Genomic DNA, 18089 nt, shown 5'->3' on the forward strand with positions numbered 1-18089 from the left:
GGAACCAAAGTTCGTGCTAAAATCGGTCTGTTTGTAGCTCGATCAATCTGAAATCCCATCTGGCGACTCCCTTTAACCCAAAATACCATATATGGTTGAGTTAACCTGAGATCCCATCTGGCGATCTTCTTTAACTAGAACCAAAGTTGGTGTGTAGCTCGGTCAACCTGAAATCCCATTTAGCGATTCCCTTTAACTAAAGCTAAACTCTGTGTGTAGTTGGGTTAACCTAAGATCACATCTGGGGATCTCTTTTAACTATAACCAATACAAAAATGTGTGTGTGGTCTTGTTGTAATGGGTGACTTACTCAAGTGAAAAAATGTGAATGTTTTGAAACTAGTCTCATTATAATTGGTGACCCACCTAGATAAAAGATAAAAAGGTGAAATGGTCCCATTGTAATGGGTGATCTACCCAAATGGAAAAGAATGTGAAGTGGGTCGGACAACTCCTGTTAACCCAGTGAACAATTAATTCACTCTCCACTATTCACATGAACAGTGGATAGTGCACCATTGTTAGCCCAAAATAAGTGGATCGGGTCCGGTCCAGTCCAAAAAAAATTCAAAAAATATTTTTGAAAATTTGTGATTTTCTCGCGTGCTTTTTTATTCATTTGGATTAATATCGGTTTGTATTTTTATACCATAAATATACAAATCTGGTATTAAAATACGTGGTTTTCATCAAAACATTGTAAAAATTATAAAACAAAAAAAAAAGAGTCTTGTTTTCATGCATACGACCAAGTCTCTTGAAAAATTCATATTGTATTTTCATACAACAAAGAAAAATTCAAAAAATGTTTTAGCATGCGTTTTACCTTTAATAACCAATTTATTATAGTAACAAGGCCAAACAAAAATTTTAAAAATTATTATTTTTTCTTTTAGTATCGAGGATTACTAATTTAACGTATTCCGGATATTAAATTCTTTTGTTGACGTTAAAATGGTTAGGTTTTCCCTAATAGGATAGGGATCTCCGTATTGAGGAGGACTTTTCTTAAACCATAGACGGACTAACAGTTAGACTTTAACATATATCAGACAATTAAACAATGCAATCTATCTAAAGTAGGGCGCATTTGTGGTGCTAATACCTTCCCTTTATGCATCCAGTCACCGTGCTTGATCTCTAAGACCAGTTAGGGTTCCTAGTGACCAAAATACTAGGTAACGACTCCCATTCCATTTTTCCACTAATAAAAGGCAACAATTCCTTGTCTACCCCATTTTCCTGAATACCTGGATATATACCTCAGAGTGGATTTATCACAGCGACGCTGCACATATGCGATAGCTTTAACACCTTTTTATCTATTATAAATATGGTTATTTAGCTTGTATTTAGGTATTTTTTAAGTAGACTTTGATTTTAGAATAATCTATTGTGTGACTATGAGAGGATTCTCTTAATTTGGTTCTTCATTGAATTACTCTAACTTATCAAAGCATTAACCAAGCTTTATGGTATCTTTTAATAATTCTCATTCATATCTCTTCATAGGCATTGGGTAGGGGTTTGATTTCTATCATTTTGGTTCCTCGGTATAGTGATTAGTACTTAAAAGTGCATTTTTATCAAGGTTTTATATCATCATTTTGCACTTAAAGTATCAATAACTCCTTAACTAAAGCATGTTTTATAATAACATATCTAATTATATAAGATACCTTTAATTTATGGTAAATGTTCATCTTAAATGCAGGCCTATCACATAAATGAAAGAATTGATTGATGAGTTGAAGTACTGAAATTGAAAGGACAAAGAGATGGCCAAACTTAGAAAAGAGATGTTGGTGCAGTCCAAACTGGAACACTGTTCGGTAATTGGGTCATATCTGGAGCTGTAGATCTTGGATTTAGGTCCATTTTATATGGATGGAAAGATAAGACATAGCCCTACAACTTTCATGTGGAGCCCAAGATTTAAAAAGGCCGTTTTCAAGTCCAAATTGTAGCAACAACGAAGAAGTCCGAATCTGTCCTGCAGCCCAGACACTATTCAGTTTTCAGCCCATATCTCAAGTTCTAGAAGTCCAAATGATCTCAAATTTTTACCCTGGAAAGATGAGACAATTTCCTAGAACTTTCATGATTCAAGTTTGTTCAAATTATGACGTCATCAATGACGTTTTTGGCAGACAAGAAGATAAGAATTGTCACCAAGTCAAGATGTGGCCACCCACTCATCAATTAGTCAACAAATCAATAGTTCCGAATTTTGGCCTATAAAAGGAGGCATTTGCCATGTATTTAGGCATCTTGGTTTTCAGATCAAGATCATGCTCTTGCTCTCTCTTTTGTAATACTTAAGTTTTATATTAATCTCTTGTTTATGCCTTTCATTTCCTTTTCTTTACTTAGCTTCTTTCTCATTTATGTTCTTATCTTGTTTATTTATGTTTCTTTCTTTCATTATGTCTAGCTAAATTAATTATGTCAAGGTGAAAAGGATACACTAATGGTGTAAGAATAAGTATAATTTAAACTTAACATGGACCTTAATGTTGGATACTAATATGCTTTATATTTGCTATCTTGTTCACTTATAATACTTTGCTTGTTAAATGGTTAATTTAGATTTATGTTGTATCACACTTGGTACAACAAATACTTGGCACTTTCATAGCCCATACTGTATGGTATAACCGACACCTGAGCTATGAAAGGAACTTGATTTGTTGTTAACATAAGTTATAATCATGAATGCCTGACAACATTTACAAGTATTAGCATTATTCGAATAAGATAGCTAATGTAATCATGTTAACAATTTATAATCTGATTGGAACCTCCTTTGTGTGTGGTTTCCAATTGAATAATAAGAGTTTATACTATACTTGTTTGAAGTACCATTAGTGGATCCTCTAACCTTGACATTTGTTGTTATCATTGTTTAATTCTTACGTTAATCTTTCATCTCAAAGTTCTCATCAACTTCCTCTTCTTCTTCACTATTATTATTATCACTATTATTATTATTATTGTTATTACTACTACTACTACTACTACTACTACTATTATTATTGTTGTTGTTGTTACTATTGTTGTAGTATTATTGTTGCTTATAATTTATACAAGTAACCTCCATGTGGTTCGACCCCGGTCTTGCCGGGTTATTTATTACTTCGACACTCCTGCACTTGGGAGAAGACATCAATCTTTTGGTCGTGTCATTTTTGCAAGTACCTTACTGTTAAATCATCTGCCTATCTATGTGTTATTTGATCCTAGAGCTACCCTTTCATTTGTTACATATAAGGCAGTAGGAAAATTAGGAAAGAGTCCAAGTAGAGTTGGGAAAGGGTTTAGGGTGCGTAGTGATGCAACATGGAAGAGTAATTGCTTATACCTTTAGACAGTTGAAGCCCCATGAGGTTAACTATCCATTTCATGATTTAGAATTAGTCGTTGTAGTATTTGCATTACGAGTGTGGAGACACTACTTATATGGGTCTATATGGGTCTCGGGTTTAAATTTTTACGGATCATAAAAGTTTAAGATATTTAATGACTCAAAAGGAGGTAAATATGCTGCAAAGATGATGGGTTGAACTGATTAAAGATTATTATTATGTTATAAATTATCATCCGGAAAAAGCAAATATTGTGGCGGATGCTCTTAGTCATAAAAATAAGGTATCAACTTTGAACTACATATAAATACTGCAAATTCTCTAATGTGAGAAAACTTTGAGAAAACCTAGAGAATTTACTAGTGGGAAGGGAAGGGTTAGAAGAAGGAAGGAAGGGGAAGAAGAAAAAGGGTTGTTCTCAATCTCTTGACTCATTTTTTTATATATATAATAGAAGGTAACAAGCTCTCTTATTAAGTAACTTGAATTTATTTGTGTTTTTCTTGAATAATTTAGATTTTAGAATACCTTAGTATAGGTTTAAGAAGTTTGTTAAATAATGATAAGTGGAGGCATATTTACTTTTATTTTTATATTGACCCTACCATTCATTTTATTAATACATTGACCCCACTACTTCTCTTTCTCTTTACTAACTCTTTACTCATTTATTATTGTTTTCAATTTCACCCTTCTCATTAAATAACTTCTCTTTTAATCCAATTAATTTATTTAATTTAATCATTTCTCCACATCCTTTGTATTTTATTTTATTTTACTAAATCAAGATGATATTATTTTATCCGAGGTTTTACAGTAAGACCATCATAGTTGTACATGGCCTTCGTGGAGATGCAATCTTTGAAGAGATATGTATGTAACACTCGATAATAAAGTAGAGAATCTCCTATTTGGTGGAGGTGGTGTTCATTTTTAAATGCTTATATAGTTACTAATCTCTCAAGTTTGGGTTTTTTTCCACTCCTATGGCTATAACTTGTTTTGAAGTCCTCTTCATAACAGAAACAACTCTTTCAAAGAATTGGAGTATAATTGTTCTCATGTATGCTTCTTTCATATTATTTTTCCCTACTCCTTCAAGGTATTAGAGTTGTCTCTATACATTCAATGGTGTATGCAATGAAGCTATGTGTTGTTTTTCTCATTGTAAGAGTGGAAGAGTGTGAGGCTATTATTATATAGCTATAAAATCATCATTAAGCATTTCATTTAATAGGTGATTTGATTAGTACTTAAAAGTTCATTTTCATTAAGGTTTTATATCATCATATTGCACTTAAAGTACCATTAAATTCCCTAACTTGAGCTTGTTTTATAATAACAAGTCTGATAATATAAGATATCTTTAATATATGATAAATGTTCATCTTAAATGCAGGCCTATCACACAAATCAAAGAATTGATTAATGAGTTTAACTATTGAAATTGAGAAGACACAGAGAGGGCTAAGCTAGAAAAGAGATGCTAGTTCAGTCCAAACTGGAACACCATTCGGTTATTGAATCATAACTAGAGCTGTAAAACTTGGATTTAGGTCTGGTTTAAATGTATGGAAAGCTAAGACATAAGCCTAAAACTTTCATAAGGAGTCCAAGATTTAAAAGTGACATTTTCGAGTTTAAATAGTAGCAACAACGGAGAAGTCAGAATCTATCCTGCAGCCCAGACATTGTTCAGTGTTCAGCCCATATCTCGAGTTCTAGAAGTCCAAATGCATCGATTCTTGTTTTGTTGGAAAGCTAAGACAATATCCCATAACTTTCATGAATACTATATGTTCACATTCTGATGTTAGGAATGACGTTTTGTTCAGACAAGAAGATAAGGATTGTCACCAAGTCAAGATGTGGCCACTCACTCAACAATTAGTCATCAAATCAATAATTCTGAATTTTGACATATAAAAGAAGGTATTTGCAATGCATTTAGGCATTTTGGTTTTCATATCAAGATCTTGCTCTTACTTTCTTTTTTTTTGTATTTTGTTCAAATTTTATTCCATGTTATATTTTCCTTAATCTCTTGTTTATATTTTTCATTTTCTTTACTATACTTATATAATTATGTTCTTATCTTATTTATCTATGTTTCTTTTTTCATAATGTTCAGCTAAGTTTATTATCTGAAGGTGAAAAAGTTACACTAATGGTGTAAGAATAAGTATAGTATAAACTCAATATGGACTTTAATGTTTGTTACTAACATGTTTTGTATTCATTATCTTACTCACTCTTAATACCTTGCTTGTTAAATGAGGTTGTTTGGGCTAGGCTCAAACAATTAGGAAACTAAAAAAATCCCAAGGTTAAATGGCTATATTTTTTAAAAAAATGCACCATAAACTATAAAATATTTTGTTTTAAAGAACTAGTTTTCATTCTATATATAAGAAAATGATTTAGAAATATATATATAAAAAAAAAGAAAGGGAAAATCACTATACAATTACTATTCATTGTGTGACAATGTATTTACCATTGTTTCCTTCCTAAGAAAATCAAATGCCTTGGTGTTGGGGGTATTTTAATCTTTTTGCACAACCCATTAGTCATTAAATGACTTAATTACCCTTCAAGTTAAAAAATTTGAAAATGATAGAAAAGGGCATTTTTGTGTTTTCCCTTTTAAAACATAGTAAAATAACAACTTTACCCCTAAAATTAGAAAAATTAAAACATGTGTTCAGGGGCCTTTTGATATTTTTGAAAATGGTTTTTTTTGTTATTACTAGTTTCATTGAGGGCAATTTGATATTTTTACATAGATTAAATATTATTCAAATTAAAAAACGTTGTTCTTTTATGGGAGGCACCCATGCATTATAGACGACGCATGCGACACCTTTTGACATAAAAAAAATTCCCTTTAACCATGTTGTTGGAAGCACTATCGTATCCTTCTCCTGTTGATGTGGCGTCTGTCGGTAGTGGCTGGGTGGTTTGTTGCTGGTGAAGCTTTCTTTATTTTTTTCTTCTTTTCTCTCTACTTTTCAAAAAATTACAGCTTGGTCTTCTGTGTTGTTGGTATTTCAACTTCTAAATTTATAGTTTGGTCCTCAAAAAAGTCGTCATCTTGTGGGAGGCGGCCCACGCACTATAGGCGACGCATGCGACACCTTCTGATATACAAAAATTAATTTCTACCATGTTGTTGGAAGCATCATTATATCTTTCTCTTGTTGGTGTGGAGTGAGTCGGTAGTGGTTAGGTGAGTTGTTATCAATGAGGCTTTTTTTAGTTTTCTTATTTTCTCTCTACTTCTAAAAAAAATATAGTTTGGTCCTCTTTATTGTTGGTATTTCAACATCTAAAATTACATCTTGGTCTTAAAAAAAGTTGTTGTCTTGTGGGAGGTGCCCACGCACTATCGGTGATGCATGCTCCACCTTCTAACATACAAAAATTCTCTTCTACCATGTTGTTGGAAGCATCGTTGTATCTTTCTCTTGTTGGTGTGGCGCGTGTTGGTAGTGGTTGAGTGGTTTGTTGCTGGTGAGGCTTTCTTAATTTTTTTTCTTTTTTTCTCTCTATTTCTCAGAAAATTACAGTTTGGTCTTCTTTGTTGTTGGTATTTCAACTTCAATTTTTATTCTTTTGAGTTCTAATTTTTTTCTTGGTTCATTTGTAAAAGTTTTATTTTTTTTTTAATTTCAACATTCAATCCTAATTTTTTATTTTTTTTAATTTGGTCTTTGTTCTTTTAATTTTTATTTTTTTTTCTTGGCTTTTTGGTAAAGGTTTTACTAGTTTTTAATTTCTTACTGGTTTTAATTTTCAATCTTCAATCTAAATTTATAGTATATTATTTCTTTTTCAATTTGATCCTTTTTTTTTTAATTTTTTAATCTTTTTGTTAAATTTATTTTTCTTTTCAATTTCACTCTCCAATAAAAAAAAAATTGTAGATGCCTTCAAATTTATTTTTATATTGATTTTTATCCTCATTCTTTTAATTGTTATTTTCTTGTGAATTCTTTTGTGTAATTAATTTTTTTCTCAATTTCATACTTTAGTGTTTGATTTATTGGAGATTAGGCTTCATGGTTTTTCCTTATATGATGCTTTATGTTTAATGAATAAGGTCATGAGTTTGAAAAGTTAATGAGGATTGATATTCTTTTTTTGGTTTATGTTTGTTTCTAATTTTATCGTTTAATATTATTTTTATTCAAAAAATTAGCTTTTTTGTTTTCTTCAATTTCTTTTCCATCAGTTTATTGTGATCTCATGAAATAGAATGCAGATTTGACAGGTTAACTCGGGCCAACTCGATCCTTATTGCCTTGGGTACATATCTATCATGCTATCTCAGGTTAATTCGAACTATTTTGTTTTTATTCTTTTTTATTAAATGTTATCGTTCTATATTTAAATAGCTGAAAATTGAACTAAATCGATTTGTTTTTTTGAAAAAAAAAAAGATTCTCAAGTTATGATTATCGCTTATGTTTTCATCTATTTACTATTATTGTTTATTTTTTTTAATTTCATTAAAATAAAATTATCTTATTTAATTAGTAAACATTTTAACTCAAATCATATTTAAAAAAGAAAACATGATGGCGGCCTTTAAAAATTAATTTTTATAAAACAAATAAATTACATTCACGGCGTAACACAGGCCCAATCCAATGCAAACTATATATTGAAGGGAGGAAACGACGAAAAAAGGAGAGAGAGAAGGCAGTGGTGGTCGGGGAAGATGTCATATGATTAAGGCGCGACATTTGGAGCTTTATGTGTGTGGGGGCGTGAAATTTGTGACTAGCTACAGAAGCACCTGCATGAGAAACAAGTTGACAAACAAGAAAAGTTTAAGGCAAATAATTGGGCGGATTATATAGAAAAAAGCAATCTCTATTTAGAAGGGAATGATGCAATGTTTTTTCTGTCTCATCTGCACTGTTTCATAAGTTGCTAATTGGGAATCCAATGATTATTTTCTTATACCGTTCGTCTTTTAAAAGAAGAAGATGATGAGCATTTGATGGGTACATGCTCGCATTCCACATGCCCGTCTGGGCGCCCAATGCCTATAATAGTGTTCTGACTCTCCCCTCCCAATGAATATTATATTTTTAATGCAAATAATTTCTTTTTTCCCATGCATTATTTTTTAATAAATGGCATTACATCACCAGCACAATCCAATGGTTTTTACCTCTATGAAAGCACTGGATAACACTAACATATATCATGTTCTCCTCCAATTAATCATCGGCTCCATGACCAATGATGAGAACCATGAGACACTAGTTTTTCTTCTTCTTTGTGAAGTAAGCTGAGGGATTGCGTGTATAGATACACCCCATCACCAGGTAAAAAACCTAAGTCCATCATTGGCCATACAAAGACAAAGCTATACAAAGGTTTTTGAAACATAAAAATTTTGATCCAAAATTGACAAATTAAGATTTAGAAAAAATAAATAAATAAAATTTATGTCAAAAATGAAATTGAAAAGAAATAAAATGTGATGTGATATTTGATAAGAAGAGAGAAAAATCAAATGAAAATAGTGGGGGTAAACTGAAATTATATGTAAATGAGAGGTTAAAATATAAATAACAAAAAAAATAAGTATAAAAACACCTTAATTTTCTCTCTCAAAAGGGCAGCCGAGGAGAGAACAAGTTGATTTTATCAATTTTTAGGGAAAATGACTGGAAAATCCAGGGATTAAAAGGAAATCAAGAGAATTACTCACCATTACACCAATAAACACTTAAATAAGAAAGAGAAGTGATGGAAATCGAGAAGGATTAAAGGCACAATCATGGCAACAAGGGAGAATAAGGGAGGATTTGGAAATTTTTGACTGATTGAGATTTAAAGACTAGATAATTATCCAGTAAGGAATTGTAAACCTAATCTAGAAACTTTATAAGAAATACATAACAATTGAGGTTGAATTAATGAAATTTATATTAGGGTTTATAGTAGAAATTTAGGGGAAATGTAAATTGATTGTGAATTGATCAAATTAGGTTAGATTAGGTTGTGTTGGGTACTAAATTAGAAAAAAATAATAAAGAAAAACATAGTTTTCCTAAGGGCTCAATGACCGGCCAATAGAGGACTAAATTGCATGTAATGGAATTTTGTTTAATTAAGTGAAATTGTGATAAATTAGTATGTAATTTTTTGAGGAAACTGATTTTAAAAGACTTTAGGTACCTTACAAAGTGTGATTGAAATGTTACATTGTTGAGAATTAAGAATTGAAGAAGGTTAATGTTTTTAGAGGTGAAGATCATTTTGTAGTGCTTAATTTCTCATGTAAAGAAAAGTTTTGATTAAAAATTTTAAGAATAAAATTCCATGTAAGAGAAGAGATTGTAGTGCTAGCCAAAGAGAAAATAAATTGAAAGTAAATATGATTATGATTGTAGTTATGAAACATAGTATATTTGTGAATTTCTATAATACATATGTTCCCATGAAATATTTTTCATGAGCACTCATTTAGAGCATGTCTTTTTCTTAATCTAGATGGAAAAGATAGCTTGGATTGTTCTATTGCTACGATCCTTAGTTTGTTTGTCATCATAGAAGAACTTTACTATTATGTCTTCTAAGAGGAACATTGTATAAGAGTTCTTAGGTTTTGTTAAACACATCGAAAAGCACTAATTAATGACCCACAATAAATAAGAAGTCCAATAATTGACAATGATTGAGGTGGAATTTTGATGCCTCATGACTTTCCTTACTTGTTCCAAACTATAAAAAATCAATCAATCTGGACCACCTTTATACACCTTACATAGTATCAAGAAGCGTATACATTGGAGGAATCCTAATTGTATGTAGCCACCAGGTAAGGGTTGTAAGACTTACAAGAATAAGAATGGTTACTTAGGATATGGTCTATTACTAGTCTAAAATGCATATCTTTGCAAGTTCATATGCTTTTCCAAGCAATAGTGTTTTTAAGCTTCTTCATGTTTGATTTTTTAGTTTTATGGTAGCAATATCCATTAAGGCATGTCTTAGTTAATGCTATAAGGTATATTACATTGCCACTCCTATTGTGAGATTTGAGAAGAATTTTATGTATTATCTAAATGAGTGCTCATGAAAAAAGGATGTTATCAAGCTTCTTCCTATAAAAAAAGCAATTGGATCAAGGTTTGTTCTTATGTTATTTAACCTATAAAAATTGACAAATATGTAGAGTCATATGCATGAACCCACTAAAGTACTCTCATAGGTGTGTGTGTGTTTTTTTTTTTTTTTATCATAAAGGGCTTATCTTCATACCTATTTTGACATTCCTTTAAGGACATGTAGATATGACATAAAACAAAAGGATCTGAAACTATAATTCTATCCTATGCTAAAGCCACTTTAATTTTCAAGTAGGATCTGGTGAGGTTTTTAATTTGGAACAAATAATGTACTTTCTTACCTAGTATAACTTGAAGGCTACATATTTTCTAAGTGATGGAGGTATTTGCTTCTTCTTTCTCTTTTTCTAATAATATTATAAATTATTATGCACCTTTTACTAAGTTTTTAAATGGACTAGTATTAATTTATAAAGTTACATAAAGTACTTCGTGAACTGGATAGAGACCAGTTATTATGGCTAAATCATAAAGAGTAATGGTCTACGATCCATTACTAAATATGAAGGCATTGCTTGATTTAGATCAAAATAAAAAAAGGGCTACCAAAAACTCTTTGTTAGGTTTTGATTTGACTTTTGATAGTTGAATCATGTTAAAAATCTTTTTGTGCCTCCATTATATTCCAAAATGATTTTTCATTTTGTCCAACAATCTAGTGTAATATATGGGAGCAACGTTTTATCATAATAGATTCTTCTTCTTGTATATGTTTAAATTTCCATGCTCATCTTAAAGAGAGAATCTTTAACTTTTAATGTTAGGGGTTAAATAAAATTATTATTTATCTTGAGGTATTATATTATAGAATGAACCAAGACATTCTCCTTTTATGTTCTTAATTGCACTCATAGTAGAGCATTCAATGTGAGGAAAGTCTACAAAATAGTAATAGTGGACTAGAAAGCAAATTTAAGAGCAAAATTTGAAGCTACCATTTTAATTTTAAGAAGAAGGAAGATTTTGTTCGTAAATTGAATCTTCACAAAGAAAACTTTTTAGTGTTAAAGAGATTGAGGGAAGTTTTTGTAAAAAATTAAGAATTAGGACTCATTTGAAAAACCTAAACGTCAAGCCTAAAAGCTAGATGAATTTTTAAAAACTAAACTAATTAGATGAAAATTTTGACATGTTTGACATGTTTTAGACGAACATGGTTATTTATCACATCACATTTGGTTGATTCCATCTATCGATTTCAGTATAAGTATGATGGGGTTAACATTCCTTCATTTTAGAAATAAAACAATAAAGTTTACACCTACAATAAATATAAATATGCCAATTATAGAGAATAATGATTATTCGTTCTAAAACTGAGAAATAGAGATGAAATCAATCGTGAATTAAAAGAATCTACCATGTTCAAAGATTCTTTGATTGACCAGGAGTGTTGAGGGAATAGTTGACTAGCTGACCAGGTGACTAAAAGTCACATCTATCAAAAAAACAATAGACCAATAGAGTTTGAACAAGTGCATATAACTAGAAGATACAGTTCAATTTAAAGTGAGAGTCCTCAATAGAACAACTAATTCGAAGTCAAAGATTACCATAGGATTCATGTGTATATCAATTAAATAGGAGTTCAGTTTATATTAAGATTGAATAAGCTTTGTTTATCTGTATAGAATTAAAATTATGCATGTAAGTAGGATTTGAACTCTCTAACATGTCAACAACAAATATTCAATTTCCTTCAATTTATTTATATTTTTTTTATCCTATAGCATTTGATTGCTTTCTTTAATTTATAGTTTTATTTACTATTTTTTTTAATTTCTTGAGATTTAGGGTCTATTTGGAATTGTAATAGCGGTGGTTGTTCAAAGTGTGTTTTGCTTAGGAATGCATCAAAATGAAATTTTTTTCTTTTTAAAAAATTATTTTTGATATCAACACATTAAAACGATCTAAAAACATTAATAAAAATTATTTTAAGTAAAAAAACAATCAAAATTTTTGATAATATAATTTACACTACATTCCCAAACACATCTTTAAATTTACATGGCGCTGCATGGACTGATTTTTTTTCAGAGCATCGGGGATTTTATTCACGTTAAATTTGCGGTCATATATATATATATATATATATATATATATATATAACACCCGCATCCACACCTGTATGTGTATAACTAAGTTTAGAGAGTCAATCACTTTACTTATCAAAATGAGACTATTAGAACATAAACATACCGTTTTCCTAAAATGCTAAAAGGAAAAGTGGAACTGGAGAAGTTAGCTGTATGATTTATTAATTGTTTTCGTATTCATCACCTAATAAATAAAACAGATACACTTCGCGTATCTCAAGAGTTACCGTGCAACTTGCTTCGGTACAGTTAGTTTCCTTTTAATGGAATTGTAAGGTTGGTATATCACATTCATAGCAGGTGTCTTTCGCATCACCGCCTCATCGAAATTAGACCCATCATGAAGAATTGGCTATCTGACCACAACCGTTAGATTTGAGATGGAATCCTGCCCAGCTGCATCTTTCAGCACCACCAAAGAAGAACCCAATAATCTTTTATCATAAAATATCCATACAGCACATATGGTCCTTATTATATCACCCGCCCCTCCTTTCATTCATGGTTGTATAAAACGACAAGCCTACTCTATCTTCACGCCATTAAGACACAAACCGATCGGACAAGAGTCCAAAGAAGTAGCTAGTTCCAAGGAAAAGAGACTAGATGGGTGTTGTAGAAGAAGCTCATAACGCGAAGATCTTGGGTTCAGGACAGCAAGTGATAGTTTTGGCTCATGGGTTTGGGACAGATCAGTCTGTCTGGAAGCACTTAGTTCCCCACCTTGTTGATGAGTACACTGTTATTTTGTATGATAACATGGGAGCTGGAACTACAAATCCAGATTACTTTGATTTCAGTAGGTACTCTACCCTCGAAGGTTTTGCTTATGATTTACTTGCCATTTTAGAGGAGCTGCATGTTGAGTCTTGTATTTTTGTTGGTCACTCCGTTTCTGGCATGGTTGGTGTTATTGCCTCCATTAGTCGCCCTGATCTCTTCTCTAAAATTGTCATGCTTTCTGCTTCTCCAAGGTACGTAACTCAATCGGCGCTTGTTTGTTAATTATTAGATCATCATGGTTGATTATGTATAAATTTCACTCTTTTATATATATATATATATATATATATATATATATTTACTTCACAATGCAATAATGTTGAAGTATGTTTGAACGTGTAATCGGTAAATTCAAGTAGTAGTTCAAAATTACACGTCGCTGATCTAATAAAATTTAATACAAGACGCGTATTTTTTATTTTGTTAAACGACTTCTTCTGAGTTGTGCTGTTGATTATATATAGTGTCCATTTTTTAGTTCTTTAATACATGTAGCTAACTTGCCAAAGGTCGCTCTCTTGTTTATTATTTTCAATCAATGATGATTTTAATTTTGAAAGCAATAAGTTCATATTGCCACTTCAGTTTAGGTAGTGGAAAGAGTTTGTTTATGATGATTTTATACTATTTCCTCATGATTGGATTTGTGGGCTGCCCACTTAGCCTCTAGGCAAATTAGGGATCTTTTGCTACCTCCACTTATACTAAAGAACAAAATCAATAATGAATTTTGGCCTTTCAATTTTGTTTTTATCAGGTACTTGAATGATGTTGATTATTATGGAGGATTCGAGCAGGAAGATTTAGACCAATTATTTGAAGCAATGCAAAACAATTACAAAGCATGGTGTTCTGGTTTTGCCCCACTAGCCGTGGGTGGAGACATGGATTCAGTAGCCGTGCAAGAATTCAGCCGCACGCTCTTCAATATGAGACCAGACATAGCCCTTAGCGTGGCACAGACCATCTTCCACAGTGACATGAGGGCAATCCTACACATGGTCACAGTCCCCTGTCACATCCTGCAGAGCATGAAGGACTTGGCTGTGCCTGTGGTTGCCTCTGAACATTTGCACCAAAATCTTGGTGGTGAGTCCATTGTTGAAGTCATGTCATCTGATGGTCACCTGCCTCAGTTGAGCTCTCCCGACATTGTGATCCCTGTGCTTCTTAAGCACATTCGTTTCAATATAGCTGCGTAATTTGTACTGTCAAACTCTTGTTTCCCTGCAGATTGTGTTTGCTTCTTCTTCTTTTTTTTGTTTTGATAGTTAATCCGGAAGTTAGTGAATGGTTGTACCATGATTGTAACGTCCCTTGTGGTTTGGCTGTGTCAAGTTGTGATTACTCATCACGTGATAAGATTCAAGAGAACATGGAGTTCGAATAGGCCTCTTTTTCAAACAAAGAAAGAGCGAAAGAAGCTCGGTTCTGGCTTGCAAACTACATAATAAACTCGCTTTCACAACGGGTTAGACCCAAATTTTTGCAATGTAAAACAATAAATAATGCGAACTAGTTATTAAACAGTGTAAAAAAAATACCAATGTCTATGTAGAATACAGAAATTAACCCATGGTTGGTAATTTAATATAATAATAAAAAAAAAAAGCTGCCTCCCCTTCCGGCCCTTAAAAGGAAAATGAAGCTCAAATCTTCTCATTTCCTTGCAAATTTATGATTTTTTTTTCAAGTTAGGGGCATAGAAAGTGTTGGAGAGAGTGATTTTGGCTAGGAAAGACAATCTAAGAATGCAATTCTAGAAAGAAAAATGAGTTAGGAGAGTATTTGATTTGAGAGAGAAAGCTTTGTAATTGAAGAAGGAAGGAGAGTTAGAGGGAAAGCTTGCAAAGGAATCTTTCAAATTGCTCCTAGCTTAGTGGTAGTGTGTTCTCGTAACTTAATTCTTTTGTTTTGTATGTTGCCATGAAAAGGGAAAGAACTCCCAAATTTCATCTCTAGGGTTCTTGAGTGAAAGCGAGGAGAAATGATAAATTAATTGTAAAATGGTCATTTGGCATGAAATAATTGTTTGGTAGAGTGAAAACATGAAAAATAAGAAAAAAAATCATTGAAAAAACAGGAAACCCTGGGGCGGGGCCATGTGAATAAGTTTGGGAAATTAGCTAAATTGATTAAATTTTTGTGAAATTATATGTTTAGTTAGTGTGTAGATTTGAGAAATGGTGTTTGGAAGAGATTTTTGGTTGGTTATGTGAGGAGAGAAATCTCAAATTTCCTCTAATTTGAGGTTTAAAATAAAATTAAAAAATTGAATAATTAGGAGTGAATTTCTTTAAATGATGCAAAAAATTGTTATATAAATGTGTGTTTGGGAAAGATGTAGACTTAAAGTTTGGATACCTTTGTAATGTTAAATGTTGTTAAGTCAATAAAAAGGCTTTAGAATTAGTAAATTAAGTGGTTTTATTGATTTGAATACATGTTGGTATGATGTGAGATATTTTTGAAAAAGATATGAGTGAATGTTAGAGAATTTTTATGTGTGTGTTGTTATTTGTTGAGATAGTGTGTTTGGGTATGTATTAAGAATGGGTCAAAAACTTAAATAATCGAGAGGCTTAAATATCATGAATGAAACAAGAATAGTAAATGGATTATGGCAAATAGTATATACAATGAAAGATTTATGCATGCAATTTGGAAAATATTGGCTTATTTGGTTGAATTAGTTGATTAGATAAAATTATAAATTATTAAAGGTTTAAGAGAGACTATATAAAATTCTTGAGTTAATGAGGAATAACTTAAATAGAATTTGTGGTGCTTCTTTGTTAATATAGAAAATTCAAGAATTAAAATTGTTATAAAATATGTATAAAGAAAAAGAATTGTGTGTTATTTGTATATATGTTAATGCAGAATTGTTTTTTAGATTGATAATTTGAGGTTTTACAGAAAATTTGCAACTTGACCAAAACAAAACCTTGCCTTGAAAAACCAAAATTATATGCAATTGAAGCCCAACTTCAAACAAGTGGTTCTCCCTTTTTCTTTATGAATTAGAAGTTCTTATGTCACTGGAGATTCGTAGATGTTTACTTTCCAATTCAACTATAATCACATTAAAATGCATTGTGTAGCTTAAGTTATGGCCAAAACAATAACGAAAGGTGAAAACTAACAGATTTAAATCTTTTTATTCCAATCTTTTTATAATGTGTGGAAGCTACACTATAAGTCCTTCTTGAACATGAATCAAGTTAATCAAGGCTTATTCTTTATTTTTTATATCCTTTTGAAGTCTATCTTAGCTCATGTATCTTGAAAAGTCCATAAATTGTCTCTTTGAACCTCTTTTCTCTAAGTCTCATGACTGGACCCAATAGAACCTCTAATGAATCTCTTGGTGTCGAAGTTAAGATCGCATAATATATATATTATGGAAGAACAAGAAAATGAAATATGAAATGAATTAGTGTGGGACAAATATTAAAAGACAAGAAATTTCAACATGCTAAAGTTAAAAATAATAATTTTAATGATGTAATGTTAAGTATAGAAAAAAAAATATTGATATAAATATTGATTTATGTGATGGAATTGATAACATTTTGATAATGATATCTCCTTTTAAATCATAAGAGGCATTAGAAGCTGGATTTTCAATCACAGGAACTCGTTTTACTTGAGAAGCAAGTAGGTACCTGACATTGCAACTTTTTAAATTTTATTATACTTTTGTTTAAATTTTTATATTTTTTTTATTATTTTCTTAATGTGTTTGGAAATCGGAAATAGTTAAACTATATGTTCGGAATGAAATAATGCATTGTATGTTGGAATGAGAATAAATGAGTTATGTGATTGAAATGGAAATATGCATGGTATAGTTAAACATAAATAATAAGATTATATGTTGGAATAGGCATTAAGTGTTAATTGGATACAAATGTGTGAATTAGTCGGCTATTTGAACATAGACTACTATGGATTATTTGGTATCATACTTAGCCATTTGGATGAAAACTATGGACACAATTATGTAATTAGTCAATCCTTCAGACAAAGACTAATATGGATCGTTTTATATCATATTCAACAATTTAGATGAAGATTATGGATATAATTATGTAATTTAGTCGGCATTTTGAATAGAGACTATTGAGGAATGGATTGTGTCATGGTTAGCCATATAAATAGTGACTCGTCCTAAGTAATATGGATGAAATAAGTAAAATATACACCATGGAAATTTTATATTAATTTGATTTTGTTGATGATTATGTTTAAAAAAAATGGATATGATGAGCAAACTGATTTTCTTTCTTTTTAGGATATATATATATATATATATATATATATATATATATATATATATATATATATATATATGTTTTAGAGTTGGTTAAATAATAACTGTAATTTTCTATTCATTTCAAGTTCATCTCACATTGCAAGACGACGTTGACTTAGTTGATACTTATTCTATAATTTTTGTTAGGTATATATTTATATGTAAAATCTGTACAATTATAATTATTCCAATAACTTCATTTTGATATGTATTAAATCATGGAATACTTACTTTTAATATCTTATGTACTTTTACTTTGCTAGTAAAGTATATTATTATATGGCATGTATGTAAATTAACTTGAGATTGTACACGGAAGAGGTAAAATGATAAAAGGGTGTGATGTGAAATGATTTAATTGAGCGAATTAAAT

The 18089-nt window shown here is 30.9% G+C and overlaps 1 protein-coding gene across 1 annotated transcript; it reads left to right on the forward strand.

Moving 5' to 3' along the window:
• The first annotated feature begins 13086 nt into the window (after nucleotides 1-13086).
• LOC133693111 (probable esterase KAI2) lies at nucleotides 13087-14787 on the forward strand. Its single transcript, XM_062114233.1, has 2 exons — nucleotides 13087-13589; nucleotides 14156-14787. Exons 1-2 carry the CDS (start codon nucleotides 13222-13224, stop codon nucleotides 14598-14600), a joined length of 813 nt encoding a protein of 270 aa, XP_061970217.1. The 5' UTR covers nucleotides 13087-13221; the 3' UTR covers nucleotides 14601-14787.
• The last annotated feature ends 3302 nt before the right edge of the window (nucleotides 14788-18089 follow it).

The sequence above is a fragment of the Populus nigra genome, chromosome 5 (assembly GCF_951802175.1).
Source record: "Populus nigra chromosome 5, ddPopNigr1.1, whole genome shotgun sequence".
Taxonomy (NCBI): Eukaryota; Viridiplantae; Streptophyta; class Magnoliopsida; order Malpighiales; family Salicaceae; genus Populus; species Populus nigra.

Excerpts from the sequence above, each read along its gene's own strand:
- LOC133693111 (XM_062114233.1), top strand. The coding sequence starts at position 13,222 with ATGGGTGTTGTAGAAGAAGCTCATAACGCGAAGATCTTGGGTTCAGGA. Across the intron at positions 13,590-14,155 it reads ATGCTTTCTGCTTCTCCAAG|GTACTTGAATGATGTTGATT; the intron begins GTACGTAACTCA and ends TGTTTTTATCAG.